The sequence below is a fragment of the Ailuropoda melanoleuca genome, chromosome 4, assembly GCF_002007445.2.
Source record: "Ailuropoda melanoleuca isolate Jingjing chromosome 4, ASM200744v2, whole genome shotgun sequence".
Classification (NCBI taxonomy): Eukaryota; Metazoa; Chordata; class Mammalia; order Carnivora; family Ursidae; genus Ailuropoda; species Ailuropoda melanoleuca.
The window spans coordinates 448,817-461,816 of NC_048221.1; the positions used below are offsets into that span (position 1 = coordinate 448,817).

General features: G+C 60.9%; 1 protein-coding gene across 3 annotated transcripts in view; it reads left to right on the forward strand.

The window, feature by feature from the left end:
* The window catches only part of ARID3A (AT-rich interaction domain 3A), a 29,954-nt gene extending 20,651 nt beyond the window's left edge, over window positions 1-9,303 (forward strand). For all 3 annotated transcript variants that reach the window (XM_034657353.1, XM_034657351.1, XM_034657352.1), the window contains exons 4-9: window positions 1,024-1,096; window positions 4,133-4,316; window positions 4,646-4,893; window positions 6,611-6,907; window positions 7,884-7,982; window positions 8,410-9,303. In XM_034657353.1, coding sequence (XP_034513244.1) covers window positions 1,024-1,096; window positions 4,133-4,316; window positions 4,646-4,893; window positions 6,611-6,907; window positions 7,884-7,982; window positions 8,410-8,567 — 1,059 coding nt within the window. In that variant the 3' untranslated portion in view covers window positions 8,568-9,303. The remainder of the gene's footprint in view (window positions 1-1,023; window positions 1,097-4,132; window positions 4,317-4,645; window positions 4,894-6,610; window positions 6,908-7,883; window positions 7,983-8,409) is intronic.
* Window positions 9,304-13,000: the final 3,697 nt, after the last annotated feature.

The following is a 13,000-nucleotide window of genomic DNA, read 5'->3' on the forward strand; positions in this document are numbered from 1 at the left end:
CCTGTGCCCGGAGGCCCCACTTTGTCTCCGTCGGACGGGAAACCCAAGCCCAGAGGAGCAAGATGGCTGAAGGGCAGCCAGCCACAGGGACCCTGCCTCCCCAGGCCCAGGCTGGTGTCAGGCCGCAGGAGCTGGGCGTAGGCGCGTTCTTGGGCCCTCATGATGGATTGGTGGTTTCAAGGCCCCCCGCTCTCCTGATCCCTCTGGGTTCATTCCCCAGGGCTTAATTTGAAGGTTGCTGTTTGCTGCTGCTCCCCCCCACAAACTCTGCTCCCCCGTTAGCTCGGCCATCTTCCCCCGTCCTGCTGGCTCCTGGGGGCTGAGGGTCAGTGCATCCAGGAGCCCCTAACCGCCAGCGCAGGGATGGGCGAACCCCAGCAGCCAGTGCCCAGGACAGAGTGTGGGCCGAGAGGCCCCGACACTCCCAGGCTCTGGACTCGTGCCTTCCTCTGCGCCTCAGTTTCCTCACCTACAAAACGGGGCCCCGTCTCGGGAGCAAAGGCAAGTGCGTGACCCGGGACAGCACCAGGACGTGTCCACCATATGGTCATTATTTCTCGGGGCGCTGTTTGTCTCGGCCGAATGGTGCCCCCCAGTGACATGTTGAAGACCCGACTCCCGGGACTGGGAACGAGGCCTCGCTTGACATAGGGTCTCTGCAGCTCTGGTTACTTAGGGAGCCCTTGGACGAGGCGGCCCAGGTCCAGCGCAGAGGAAGTGAGACGCAGACACTGGAGGGGCACGTGGGGCCCCGGAGCGGGGGGAACAGGAGAGACCGAGCCCTGGAGCCTCCGGGGGGAAGCTCAGCCCTGACACACCCGGCCCTGGGCTCTGCCCGCCAGGGCGGGGGTAGAATATACCTTTGTTCTGACTGGCCCCCTCTGCGGCTTGGTGGCGGCCACTGCTGGAGATGCACGTGGGGATCGGTGTCCTCATGTGAAAGTGGGGGTGGGCTCCGTGGGGACGTGCCGCCCCCACCCCAGCTCTGACGCTAACTGACCCGTCCCCTCCCTGACCCCACAGCTGTACGAACTGGATGGGGACCCCAAGAGGAAGGAGTTCCTGGACGACTTGTTCAGCTTCATGCAGAAGCGAGGTGAGGCCCACCTCCAGGGGTCCTCGGGAGCAGGGGTCCGGGAGCCGGCAGGCAGGAGGGCGGGGCCTGCTCGGCAGTCGGGTCTGATGGGGGAGGCACAGCTGGGAGCATCTAAGCAGTGGGTCCTCGGGTAGGTTGTCTCTGGTCCCCAGCCCAGAATTGCCAGCCCTGGCTGCTTCTGCTGCCCTGACCCGTGGTGTCATGGGGTTCCCACCCCTAGGGTCCCCCTGCTGCCCCTAGGGTCCCCTGCAGCAGAGCCAGTGTGGGGAGCAGGGCTGGATTCCGGGGAGGGCAGCAGGCACTGGGACAGTAGGAGCTCCTCGAGTTGGCTTCCCAGCTCCGTGGTTGCCAGTTCTAGGTCCAGTCCCGGCCCCTCCCATGTGCCTTCCGGGGGCCTCAGTGTCCCCCTCTGTAAGATGGGCCATAAGCAGTTCTCATGGTGTGGCAGCACCCCAAACGTACTGAGTGCTGGGCTGCATTCGTCACGCGCCAACAGCATGCCAGGCCCATCCCACACTGGTCCCCCTGGCTCTGGGGTGACATGGATGCCATAAATGGCCCAGCCTAGCCACAGGGAGCAGGGACTGGTGGGGAAACCGAGACCCAGACATGGGAGGGTATCTGGGGCGTTCAGGTGGGCCAAGCCCAGAGAAGCCCCTGGGGCGGCAGGTCGGGCCCCACAGCCCTACCTGCAGCCTCAGCCTTGGCTCAGGGCCACCACGGGGCAGAGAGATCCGGGAGGATGGAGGTTTCTAGAGGCCCCCACTGCAGGGCGGGGCTGGTCCCTGGGACCAGAGACAGACCCCCTGGTGGGAGTTATTATGACTCCTGCTGTTCAGGGAAGGAAACTGAGGCCTGGGGAGGGGATGTGCCCTCTGAGCCCTGGAGGCAGGAAGGGGCGGGGCCGGCCAGGGTGCTTCAGGGTGCACATGGGCCCACTGCAGGGGCTGGCCACTGGCTGCTTTGTCCAGGGCGCTCTGCATGCCCCTCCCTCTCCAACAGCCTCTGTAAACACAGGCCCAGCAGCCGGAAGGGATGGAGATGAAAGGGGAGGGGCTGCGGCCTTCCCATTAACCCCTCCCGTGCCGTGCAGGCCAGAAGAATCCAGACCCAGTCCTGGGGTGGGGGCCCCCCTCCTTATCGTTGGGAGCAGTCCCAGCCAGGGCCGGCTGCCCACCGTGTGGTCAGAGAGATCCTCCCCCACTCTCTTTATCAACCCTTCCACACCTGATGGAGCCCCCCACCCACCCCCCACGCCACCACCCTGCTGGGGGGCACTGAGCCTCCAGGCCTGGAGCCCACCCATCCTGCCCAAGACTGGGCCTGGTGCCCTGGAGGTTCAGAAAGTATGGTGAGTGGCCATTGCGTATGGATGGCAGGGTGGGGGGTTCAGACAGCAGTGCAGCACGCAGGGCTGTGAGGGTCTGAGTCCAGCCTTGGCTCTCTCGCCAAGCCAGGCTCCCCCAGAGGGCAGGGGGGCAGCAAACTCCTATGCATCCCTCAGAACCCAGCCCCAAGTCCCCCTCTGCCTTGCCTTCTTGGATCCTCGCCCTCTGTAACTAGCAGCCTCTGGGGCTGAGAGTCTGTGAGATGCCCCCACCCCCACCCCTGCGCACCGTGTCCTGCATCCCACAAGCCCTTCTTCACTCCAGACAGAAAGTACTTTTTACCCCACATCATTTGCAAAGTAAAGACCTCTCAGAATTCTCTGGGGGCTGGGAATGCAGGAGGGGTCCTGCCTGCACCCCACCCTCCTGCTGTTTCCTTGAAGACCTCCCCACCCTTCCTTATCTCCCCCGCTGCCCCCATGGCCCCATCGTCCGGGTGCCTCTCTGCTCTCCGCCCTGCTCCTTCTGTAAACATCCGACCAGGCCTGGCTGCAGAGTGCGGCCACGGGTCCCCAGAGGCTCTTTTGTGGGATTCGTTCTGTTCTTTCCCAGTGCAGAGCCTACGCCATGTCCCGGGTGGGCCGGGGGCACTGGGGGTTGCTTTTTCCTCTCTCCCTCTGGGGCTGAAAAATCAAATTGGGGAGGGGTGTGGGGATCTGCGGTCCCCCTCCCTCTGCCCCCTCCAGGTGGTCTTCTGTTAGTGCGGGTTCTGAAACCTGGAAAGGGCAGGAGTGGCCAGGGGTGGTTCCAGAACCTTCAGGTCCGGGGACCAGGAGTCAGGGTCCTGGGAGTGCGGGCCTTCTCCGGGAGCAGGCGTGCCCTAAAGGCTGTGTTGCAGGCCGGTTTCTTGAGCACCTGCCGTGTGCCAGGCTGGGCGTCAGGAGATCCGAGCCGGAGGGCCCCGGGGGACAGGACAGCAGCTGGGGGCCACAGACGGTGCTCCAGAGTTGCACCGGCAGGGAGAGGTCTGAACGGGGGTCCCTTCCAGCCCCACCCAGGAAGGTGCCATGCAGGCCGAGCCGAAGGTCCCTGCACAAGGGGGACAGAGACAGCAGCAGAGGCTTGAGGCTCAGGGCAGATGGAAAGGAGGACCAACCCGGTGTGCTGGGAGCAGCCCTCCCCTCCCTGAGCCAGCCCACTGCCCGCTCTCTAAGCTGCAGCGGGGCTGGACGGAGCTCTGCCGCCTCCCAACTGCAGAGCCCCGAGCGGAAGGGCGAGGGCCTCTGGGAGCACAGGCAGAGTTGTTTCGGCAGCTGTGGTCAGCGACGCAGGGAGTAGAACTAACAAAGGCCACATTTCTCGTGCATGTCCCCAGCTTGGCCCCGCAGCCTCTCCCCCATCCCTGTACCCCCAGGTGAGACCGGCAGTGAGCCCAGATCACCGATGGAGAAACAGGCCTCCTCGTGCTCTCTCAAGGGGGGATCTCCCGGTAGTCCCACCCCCCGGAGACACAATGTCAGGGATGTCTCCAGTTGTCACTATGGGGAGCTCTTGGCACCGAGGGGGTGGGGCCAGGGATGTGGCTCAGCGTCCCCCAGTGAGGAGAGACCCCTCTCTGGACGTCAGCCACGGACTCGCTGTCTGGTGCCGTCTGGCCCCCGGTGGCAGCTCCCCCAGCTCACCCACACCGCCTGCCCCCTCCCTGCAGGGACACCCGTGAACCGCATCCCCATCATGGCCAAGCAGGTGCTTGACCTGTTCATGCTGTACGTGCTGGTGACGGAAAAGGGCGGCCTGGTGGAAGTCATCAACAAGAAGCTATGGCGGGAGATCACCAAGGGCCTCAACCTGCCCACGTCCATCACCAGCGCTGCCTTCACCCTGCGGACCCAGTGAGTGCCCGCCGTGGCCCGGGGTAGGGGAGGCGTTCGGGGCTGGAAGGAACAGGGTCTCCGGGGAGGAGCAGGGGGCGTGGCGACTGTGGACCACAGAGGGCCCGGCCCCGTGAGCGTCCCCCGGACGTCGGGGGTGGGGTGAGCGTCCCCCGGCTCTGAGGTTACCCAGCTGAGTGTGGAGGGATTCGTGAGAGTAGCCCTGGGGGTGGGGGACGTGTCCTGGGGCCGGGGTGGGGAGCCGGGGTCTGCGGCTGGGGAGTGATGCCGGGCGCCCGGGCGGGAGGAACGGGAGGCGTCCGGTGCCACCCTGCCCCGTGCCCCTGCAGGTACATGAAATATCTGTATCCCTACGAGTGTGAGAAGCGCGGCCTCAGCAATCCCAACGAGCTCCAGGCCGCCATCGACAGCAACCGGCGGGAGGGCCGACGCCAGAGCTTTGGGGGCTCCCTGTTCGCCTACTCACCCAGCGGGGCCCACGGCATGCTGTCCTCACCCAAGCTGCCCGTGCCTGCCCTGGGCCTTGCCGCCAGCACCAACGGCAGCTCCATCGCCCCAGCACCCAAGATCAAGAAAGGTAAGGGACGCACGCGCCTGGGGCCCGACCTCGGCTCTGCTTGGGCCGGGCTTTCTGACCCTGGAGGGGACACGGGGACGCCTGTGCCCCTCTAGGTAACCAGGTCAGGACGATAGACCCCATGGTGGGGGCTGCGTCTGCCCGCGCTTTGTCCACAGCAGACATTACTAGTCGACCACCGTCGTCCCAGTCCCCGCGAAGCCCACGCTGTTAACTGAGTGCCGTATTCTCTCCTAACCCTGTGGCAGGTGTTGCTAAGGGGTTACTGTATCGTTGGCCCACAGGTCAGCCTGCAATAATATGACAGTATTAATCGCCGTAGGTTTTTCCAGTCCCTCGCCCATGGCAGACATTACTAGCCGATGCTGTCTTCTTTCCCCTGCGAGGTTTTGAACCTTCTCAACACGCCGTCCGGCAGGTGCCGTGACCCTGTAGCTATCAGGCTGACCCTTCACCCATCCTGCTTCCTGCCGGGGACCGTGGGGAAAGTTACCCCATGTCTGTACGTTTATAGAAGGAGGAGCGTGCTGTGTGTCAGTGCCCAGCGGGCCGAGTTTTCAGGTGTCCCACAGGGAGCCCCCATCCGTGGCCGGCGTCACCAGTCGATCACAGCCCTCTCTCCCGCTGAGCCTCTGAATCCTTCCTAACGCAGAAGCACCGACAGCACACGCAGCTGCAAGGCCTCAGGCTGTCACCTGGGTGCCCGTTTCCCGTCTGCCACGTTGGCTGTGACTCCCTGCCTCCTGGGGTGGCCTGAAGACCCAGGGTCATCCCCACAGTTAGGCTGGTCAGATCTGAGGCGAAGGGGGTCTTCCCAACGTCCGCTCATTCAGTCCTCTGTGGACCTCAATAACCCCCCCCCCGGGGAGCTCCGGCGGTACCCACGAGTGCTTATCAGGCATCCACGGCGCGTGAGGCCTGGCGCTGGAGCTGGGGAGATGGTGGCGGGCGGGAACGAGCGTTCCTGACGGGAGAGAGCCAGGAAGCCATACGCAGCCACGGTGGGCCCACCGTGACGGGTCCAGGGGCTCCCACACAGGTGGCATTGGAGTGCGACCAGAAGAGGGGGGCAAAGGAAGGAGCCCCACAAAGCCTCTGGCAGAGGGTCCGGCACAGGTGGGGGGGGCCAGCATGCTGGCTGCACCAGGCAACGCGGGAAGGACACGGCGGGGAGGATCGAGAAAAGAAGAGACGGCGGGTCATGGTGGGACACTGGTTTCCAGCACCGAGGAGGGGAACGGGTGGGAGCCGATCCTGGAGCTGAGCTGCCCGGGTTCGAGTCCTGGCTCTGCTCCTGCAGGTCTGCGGCCTTGGCAAAGCTGTTCCCTCCGGGAGCTTGGGTTCCCTCATCCGCGAGGTGGGGGTAGGAGTGTGGGGCCGGCACCGGGTCGTTGAGACGACCTCTCCAGACGGGTTGTGTTGAGTGCGTTGGACAGGACGTGTGGAGAGGCCTTGCTGCTCTCGCTAGTATCGTCCGCAACATGCGCTGTCACAGGCTCTCCGGGTAACATCTGCGCTGTGCCGTGTCGCGACAGCCACTGTGACACTCACGGCATGACGGCCACGGTTTCCAACACCAGGTCGACTTCAGAAAGGACTCTCTGGCACCGTGTCTGTCCCGGAGCCTCCCCGCTTCCTTGGAGAGGTCTCGCAGGAAGGCAGGACCAGGCTCCGCCAGTACACGTCTGGCCACCAACTCATCTTCTCTCCCATCTAGAGGAGGACTCAGCCATCCCCATCACCGTCCCTGGCCGTCTGCCAGTCTCCCTGGCGGGCCACCCCGTGGTGGCAGCCCAGGCGGCGGCAGTGCAAGCGGCGGCAGCCCAGGCAGCCGTGGCCGCACAGGCCGCTGCCCTGGAGCAGCTGCGGGAGAAGCTGGAGTCTGGGGAGCCTCCTGAGAAGAAGATGGCCCTGGTGGCGGACGAGCAGCACCGGCTCATGCAGCGAGCCCTGCAGCAGAATTTCTTGGCCATGACAGCCCAGCTGCCAATGAGCATTCGCATCAACAGCCAAGGTACCAGCCCCACCCCAAACCCTGCCCGCTTCCCGCCCGTGTAACTAAATCAGGGCCTCGTAGTCAACATATGTAAAGAGTGCTCACAAATCAATAAGAAAAAAAAAAGATAAAATGAATTAAAGAAACAGGCAGCTGTGACTAGTAGAAAATGCACATGGGAAGCTGAGTCGGGGATCTGCAAGGTAAGGGGATACCAGTTTTCAGCCGTCGGAGTTTGACAATATCAGATGTTGGTCGGGTTGTGGGAAAATGTGCCCGCTGAGCCTGCTGGTGGGAGTGTAAATAGGTGACAATTTGGCCGTACCTTTTTGTTTTTATTTTTTATTTTTATCTGTCAGAGAGAGAGAGAGAGAAGGAGAGCACGAGCAGGGAGAGGGGGAGAGGGAGGGGCAGAGGGAGAAACAGGCTCCCCGCTGAGGAGAGAGCCTGATGCGGGACTCAATCCCAGGACCCTGGGATCATGACCTGAGCCGAAGGCAGACACTTCACCGACTGAGCCACCCAGGCGTCCCAGCAATTTGGCAATCTCTTTTTAAAACAGAAAACATTCTTGCCCTGTGACCCAGTGATTCCACTTGGTATGTGGAGCAAAGCTTAGTGCAAACGCTCGAGGCAGGACACGTCCCCAAGGGTGCCCACTGCGGTCATTTGCCTGATGTCAACTGTGATGGTGAAACCTTGAAGCAACTCGTGTGTCCATCTGTAGGGGATGGAGCAAGTCAAGTCTAGACCACTCTGCGGCTCTTAAGAACGAGATGATTTTGGGTATGCTGACGTGGCTTAAGACTTACCATCGCGAGAAAAACAAATGTTAGACAAATGCATTCTTCTTCAGTAAACAGTTATTGAGTACCTACTGTGTGTGCTGGTGACAGATACCGTCCACAGCGTGGTGACTGGCAAAGCCCGGGGGGGACAGAAGCAGGTCCTCGCATGTGCTTAGTACAGACGGCGTGGTTTCTTCTTCCCACAGCCTGTGAGAACCGCCAGGACTCAGCTGCGAACTTGACCAGCCCCAACGGCAGCAACAGTATTAGCATGTCAGTGGAGATTAACGGAATCATGTACACAGGTAGGAACGCCGGCCCCGGCGCGTCCTCGAGCACTGGGAGTCCTGGGTTGCCCCCTGGGCCGCCCAGCGGGGCTCTGCCCTCGTGAGACCAGAGTGAGGCAGTGCATGTGGGGTGCTCAGCACGGTGCTCAGCACAGACCAAGGGCCCCAAGGACATACTCTTTGTTCTGTGCGTCCTAGGGGGAGTGGTGTTCCAGAGTTCCTTCTCAAACTCCCCGTAGCCAGGCAGTAGCTCGCATAGGCCACCAGGAGGTGCTGTGGGCACCGAGCAGCTCGGTGGCTCCCTGGCGGCGGCTCCAAGGGACAGAGAAGGGACGTGTGGCCCATGCGGGCCCAGGTCCCCAGGTGACTTTGCAGGGCGTCCCGTGGGCCTGCCGTGTAATCTTTTCAACTACATGATGTGTTTCTCCTCCTGTCCTCGCATTAGGAGTGCTGTTTGCCCAGCCACCCTCAGCTCCCAGCAAAGGCGGCGGCGGCAGCCGGGGAGGGAGCAGCGGGAGCGGCAGCAGCGCGGGCGGCCAGGCCGGGCCGGCGGGATCGTCCACACCTGCCGCATCTTGTACCTCCAACAGCTCACTGCCTTAACCGCGCCCCTCCCCCCCGTCAGCCCGCCCGGAGCCCGCCTGCGCGGCGGGTGCGGGTCGAGGTGGGCCACGCAGGGGCCGGGCCGGCGGAAGATACGGGTGGGGAGGGGAGGTGTCCACAGAGGAGCCACAGCTAACGCCAAAAAGAAAAGAAAAAAATATATACATATATATATATAAAGAAAATTTAATAAAACAGGGGAAAACCAAGGAACACTTGAATTACTCAGGTTCGGACATTCAGAGACGTGCATTGTGAGAGCAGCAAAGGAAATCGGAAGAGAGAGGGGCACGTTCCAAGGGTTGCAGCCCTGCTGGACCAACGGACTGGGGTCTGGGGTCTGTGTGGACCGGTTGCTATGGAAGGCCGATCCTGTTTACCTCATACATCTCTGCACTGTGTGTTTTCATTTTTGTCTGTTTTTTTCCTTCCCCCCCATTCATCACACACTCACCACACCCAGCTCCTTGTGTTGAATGAAACCCCTGAGCCAAGATCAGCTGGATTTTTTTTCTTGTTGCTTTTGGGAACTTTTTTTTTTTTAAAGAAACAGTGATAGTCCATATCTATAGGGTTTTTAAGAGGTTTCGGGGTTTTGTTTTGTAAATAATCTATTTTATTCTTGGGGGAGGAATCAAACCTTAGGAAAAGGATATATATATCTATATATTTGTGTTCATTCAGGGAAACTGGACTTGAAAAAGCAAAAAAAAAAAAAAAAAAACACAAAAAAAAAAGAAAAAGGAAAGTAATACCCTTTCTATTTTCCCATGACTGATTTGGGTTCCTTGTGTGTTTCCTGTGGTGCGGTGGGCAGCTGGCAGGCGCAGGTCGCGCCCGGGGCCAGAGCCAGGACAGGTGATGAACTCAGGTGCATGGGCCGGGGGCACGAATGGCTAGGGGCAGACTGAGGCACCCGGGGTCCTTTTTCCCTCGCTGTGCTTGCATGCTGGCCCTCCAGCCAGAGACTGGAAGTCTTAATTAGAGAGGAGGACGGGCAGGACAAAGGCCCTGGGCATGGGAGGGCTCCACCTGTCGCAGTCCCCAGGCTCCTGTCTCAGGGATGAATGTGGCCTGGGGGCGCTCTGGGGGCAGGAAGGGCTGCTCTGGGAGATTATCAGTACCGGGGAATGGGGTGAGCCGGGCTTAGCTCAGGGCGAGGTTTTGGGGCCATGGCATCCCGAGCACCCCCCTTTCCATTGTCTTCCTAACTTTGTCCCTTCCTCTCTCCCGGCCCCTGCTTGGGGCCGCAGCTGCCCGCGGTAGTAACTGGAGGCCGCACCCCGTTTCTGCAGAGCCTTCCTCCTGGTTAGAAGGTGGGTGTCGGGGCCCACGGCTGCTGGGAGGTGACTTCAGGGGCTGGCGGGGGTCCTGGCGAGGCAGCGCCGGCTGCCCTACGGCCCGGGCGGGTCTTGGTGCCCGCCGGGTCCCGGTGGACCAGGTGGTGTTGGGTCGTGCTCTTGACGCTGCCCAGTGGGATTTCCATGGGGGGGCGCTGACTCAGCTGTTCCCAGGGCGAGCCTGTGCTCTCTAATTGGGCTCAGGAGCCCGGCCTAACGAGGCTGCGGGGGCCAGCGCCAGCCTGGCAGTCCCCAACCAGGCACCCTCTCTTAGCCCGGGAGACCTGGGAGACCGGAGGGGGGAGGGTCCTGGGCCCCCAAGGCTCGGTTGTCCTTGGCTGGGGCTGTGCTGTGTCTTTGGAATATCTCAGGGTCGTCGACACCCCCACCCCCAGCCTTCCGGGAGCGGGGTCTCCTCTCTGCTTTTCCTTCTGGGAGGTTCTGCCTTTCCCGCTCTCACTGCAGCAGCACAATCATGGTGGGCGGTCGGGCTCCGAGCAGAGAAGCGCCCCCCCCCGCCCCAGCCTGACCCAGGGCACCTTTTTTTTTTTTTTTTTTTTTTTTTTTTTTTTTTTTTTTTTTTTTTCCCCCCGGGGCCCCTGCGCCTGGAAGGCCTGTAGTGCGTGCGCGTGTGGGTGTGTTCGGACCGGGTCGTGTCGCGGGGGTGATGTGGCCTCCCGGATGTAACTCAGGGTGTGGCCTGCTGTTGGAGTGATGATTGTAGGGGACAGGTGGGGGCGGGGCACGGGCCGGTCTGGGAATGCGCGTGGGGTCCTCTGCCTTCCGTGCCCCGTCCAACCCCCTGCCCCTCCTGTCCCCGGGGCTTAGGGAAGGGGAGCTTTCTGGGGTGCACATCGGTACCCCTTATGCAAACCCCGGCGGGGATGGACTGTCTCCGCCCTTGGATTGAGCGCCGTTCATTCCCGAGCCATGGCGGGGGCGGGGACCCCAAACTCAGGGTGGAGAGGGGCTCGCTGGGGCTCCCCTGCTGGAGGTGTCACTTCCAGAATCTTCCGTGGGACCCCTGAGCCGGGGGCTGGGCAGGAGGGGTGGGCTGGCGGGTTACTTTCCATAGTTCTGCATTTGTACACCCCACTTTCCCATTTTTATCACTTTTGCCCACTTTGTCCTTCCCCTCCTTCCCCCTTTAATTTTGCTTTTGCATTTTTTTCTTGGCAAACATGAATTCAGCCTTTCATTCCTGACATGTGAAATTTCAGTTTCTCTGGGGTTCGTCAGACGGCGTGGGTACCGCGCCGGCACTCAGGTTAAAGTGAAAAAAACTTTTAAAAAAAGGTTTAAACGACTCTACCTCTGGCCGGGCCTGGCCTTGTCGCCCTGGCCAGGGCGGCCTGTACCAATTTCAGTTTTTGCAGAACATTCAGGTATTAAAAGGGAAAAAAAGAAAAAAAAAAGGACAAAAGACCAAAAAAAAGAAAAAAACAAGAAAAAAAAAAGGTGTGTGATTTTGAAATTTAAAAGAACACTGAAAGTTTACATTTTATAACATTATTATGCAGATTGTATTTAAACTTCAGAAATATTTAAGACAATTGTAACCCTGTAAAGCTGATGAGATATTAAAACAAGACAAAACACTTCTGACTTTTAACAGAAGACGCCTACTGTGGTGCTTTTTGGGTGTGTCTGGGTCCCGTGGGGCCGTGGGTACAGGGTCTAGCCCTCCGTCCTGCAGCAGGGACCGCGCCCCAGGGGACAGGCCCCGGGTCTTCAGGTGGGTGTGTGTGGCCATCGGCGTGTCCGTGGGGGCCTGGTGCAAAGTGTCTGTTTCGGGATTTGGGGAGGAGAGAGGTGGCAGGGCCACGGGTGCCCCAGCCTGTCCCCCGCCCCTCAACTAGGTCTCGTGCCATGCGGGGTTCTGATGCCACTGTCGCTCTGAACCCAAGCCGCCGGGGTGTGTGGCCTGGCCCCTGCCCCCTCCTCGCTGGGCCTTCCTCTGGGCCTTTGCCAGAGCTCCTTCCCACTGCCTGGACCGTCCTTTCCCTGTCTGCCGGGAAAGCCCCTTGTCACCCTCCGTGACAGGGAGCCGTGTTTGTGCCCCACCCCACCGTCCCACCTGGCCCTCTGCCGTCTTCTGAGACAGGGACCCAGCCTGCGGGACCCACCAGCCTTCCCGCTGGGGTCTGGGTCATCTCCTCACATTTCACGATTCAGTAGGTGTAGCCCCAAACCCCCGCCCCAGGAGATAAAGGAAAAATAAAAAGGAAAATGTGTCTCTCGGGCTGCAGTTTGCGACTCTGGGCTCAGCATACATGCAAGGGAAATCCTGTGTTCTCAGCCTTCAAATCCAAACCACACCAGCACTACAAAATCTGGGCTGGAAGAGATTTTCTGGGGTGTCTAATCCATTTACCCGGGTGACCCCCCGCACACAGGGTGTGTGGCGGGCTCAAGGTCAACTTGGCTGGACCGAGGGCAGGCGCAGCCTCCTGCCACCTGGCTCCCCCGCCACCAGCTCCAGCCTGGGCTGGCCCCGGCCAGTCGCTCCCGCCTGGGTCAGCCCGAGGCGGCACTAGCAGTGGGAATCAGCTGCCCCTCCTGTCACAGCTCGGTCGTTTCCACGCGCCTCCCGTGGCCCATTTCATCCACAGCATTTTCCACTCCTGTCAGAAATGAGTCCACTGCATCTTGCGACCAAGAGAGGTCAGAGGACAGGTGGACCCCCCTGCCTCTCAGGGCCCCCTCCTCCTGCCCAGGAGATAAAGGGAAAATAATTTTTTTTTTAAGTGAGGCACTTGAATTTTTTTTTTAGATTTTATTTTATTTATTCGGCAGAGATAGAGACAGCCAGTTAGAGAGGGAACACAAGCAGGCAGAGCGGGAGAGGAAGAAGCAGGCTCACAGCGGAGGAGCCTGACGTGGGGCTCGATCCCATAACGCGGGGATCACACCCCAAGCCGAAGGCAGATGCTTAACCGCTGTGCCACCCAGGCGCCCCAGAAAAATAATTTTTAAAAAGAAAAATGGCTGGGGCGCCTGGGGGGCTCAGTGGGTGAAGCGTCTGCCTTCGGCTCAGGTCATGATGGAGTCCTGGGATGGAGTCCCACGTCGGGCTCCCTGCTCAGCCGGGGG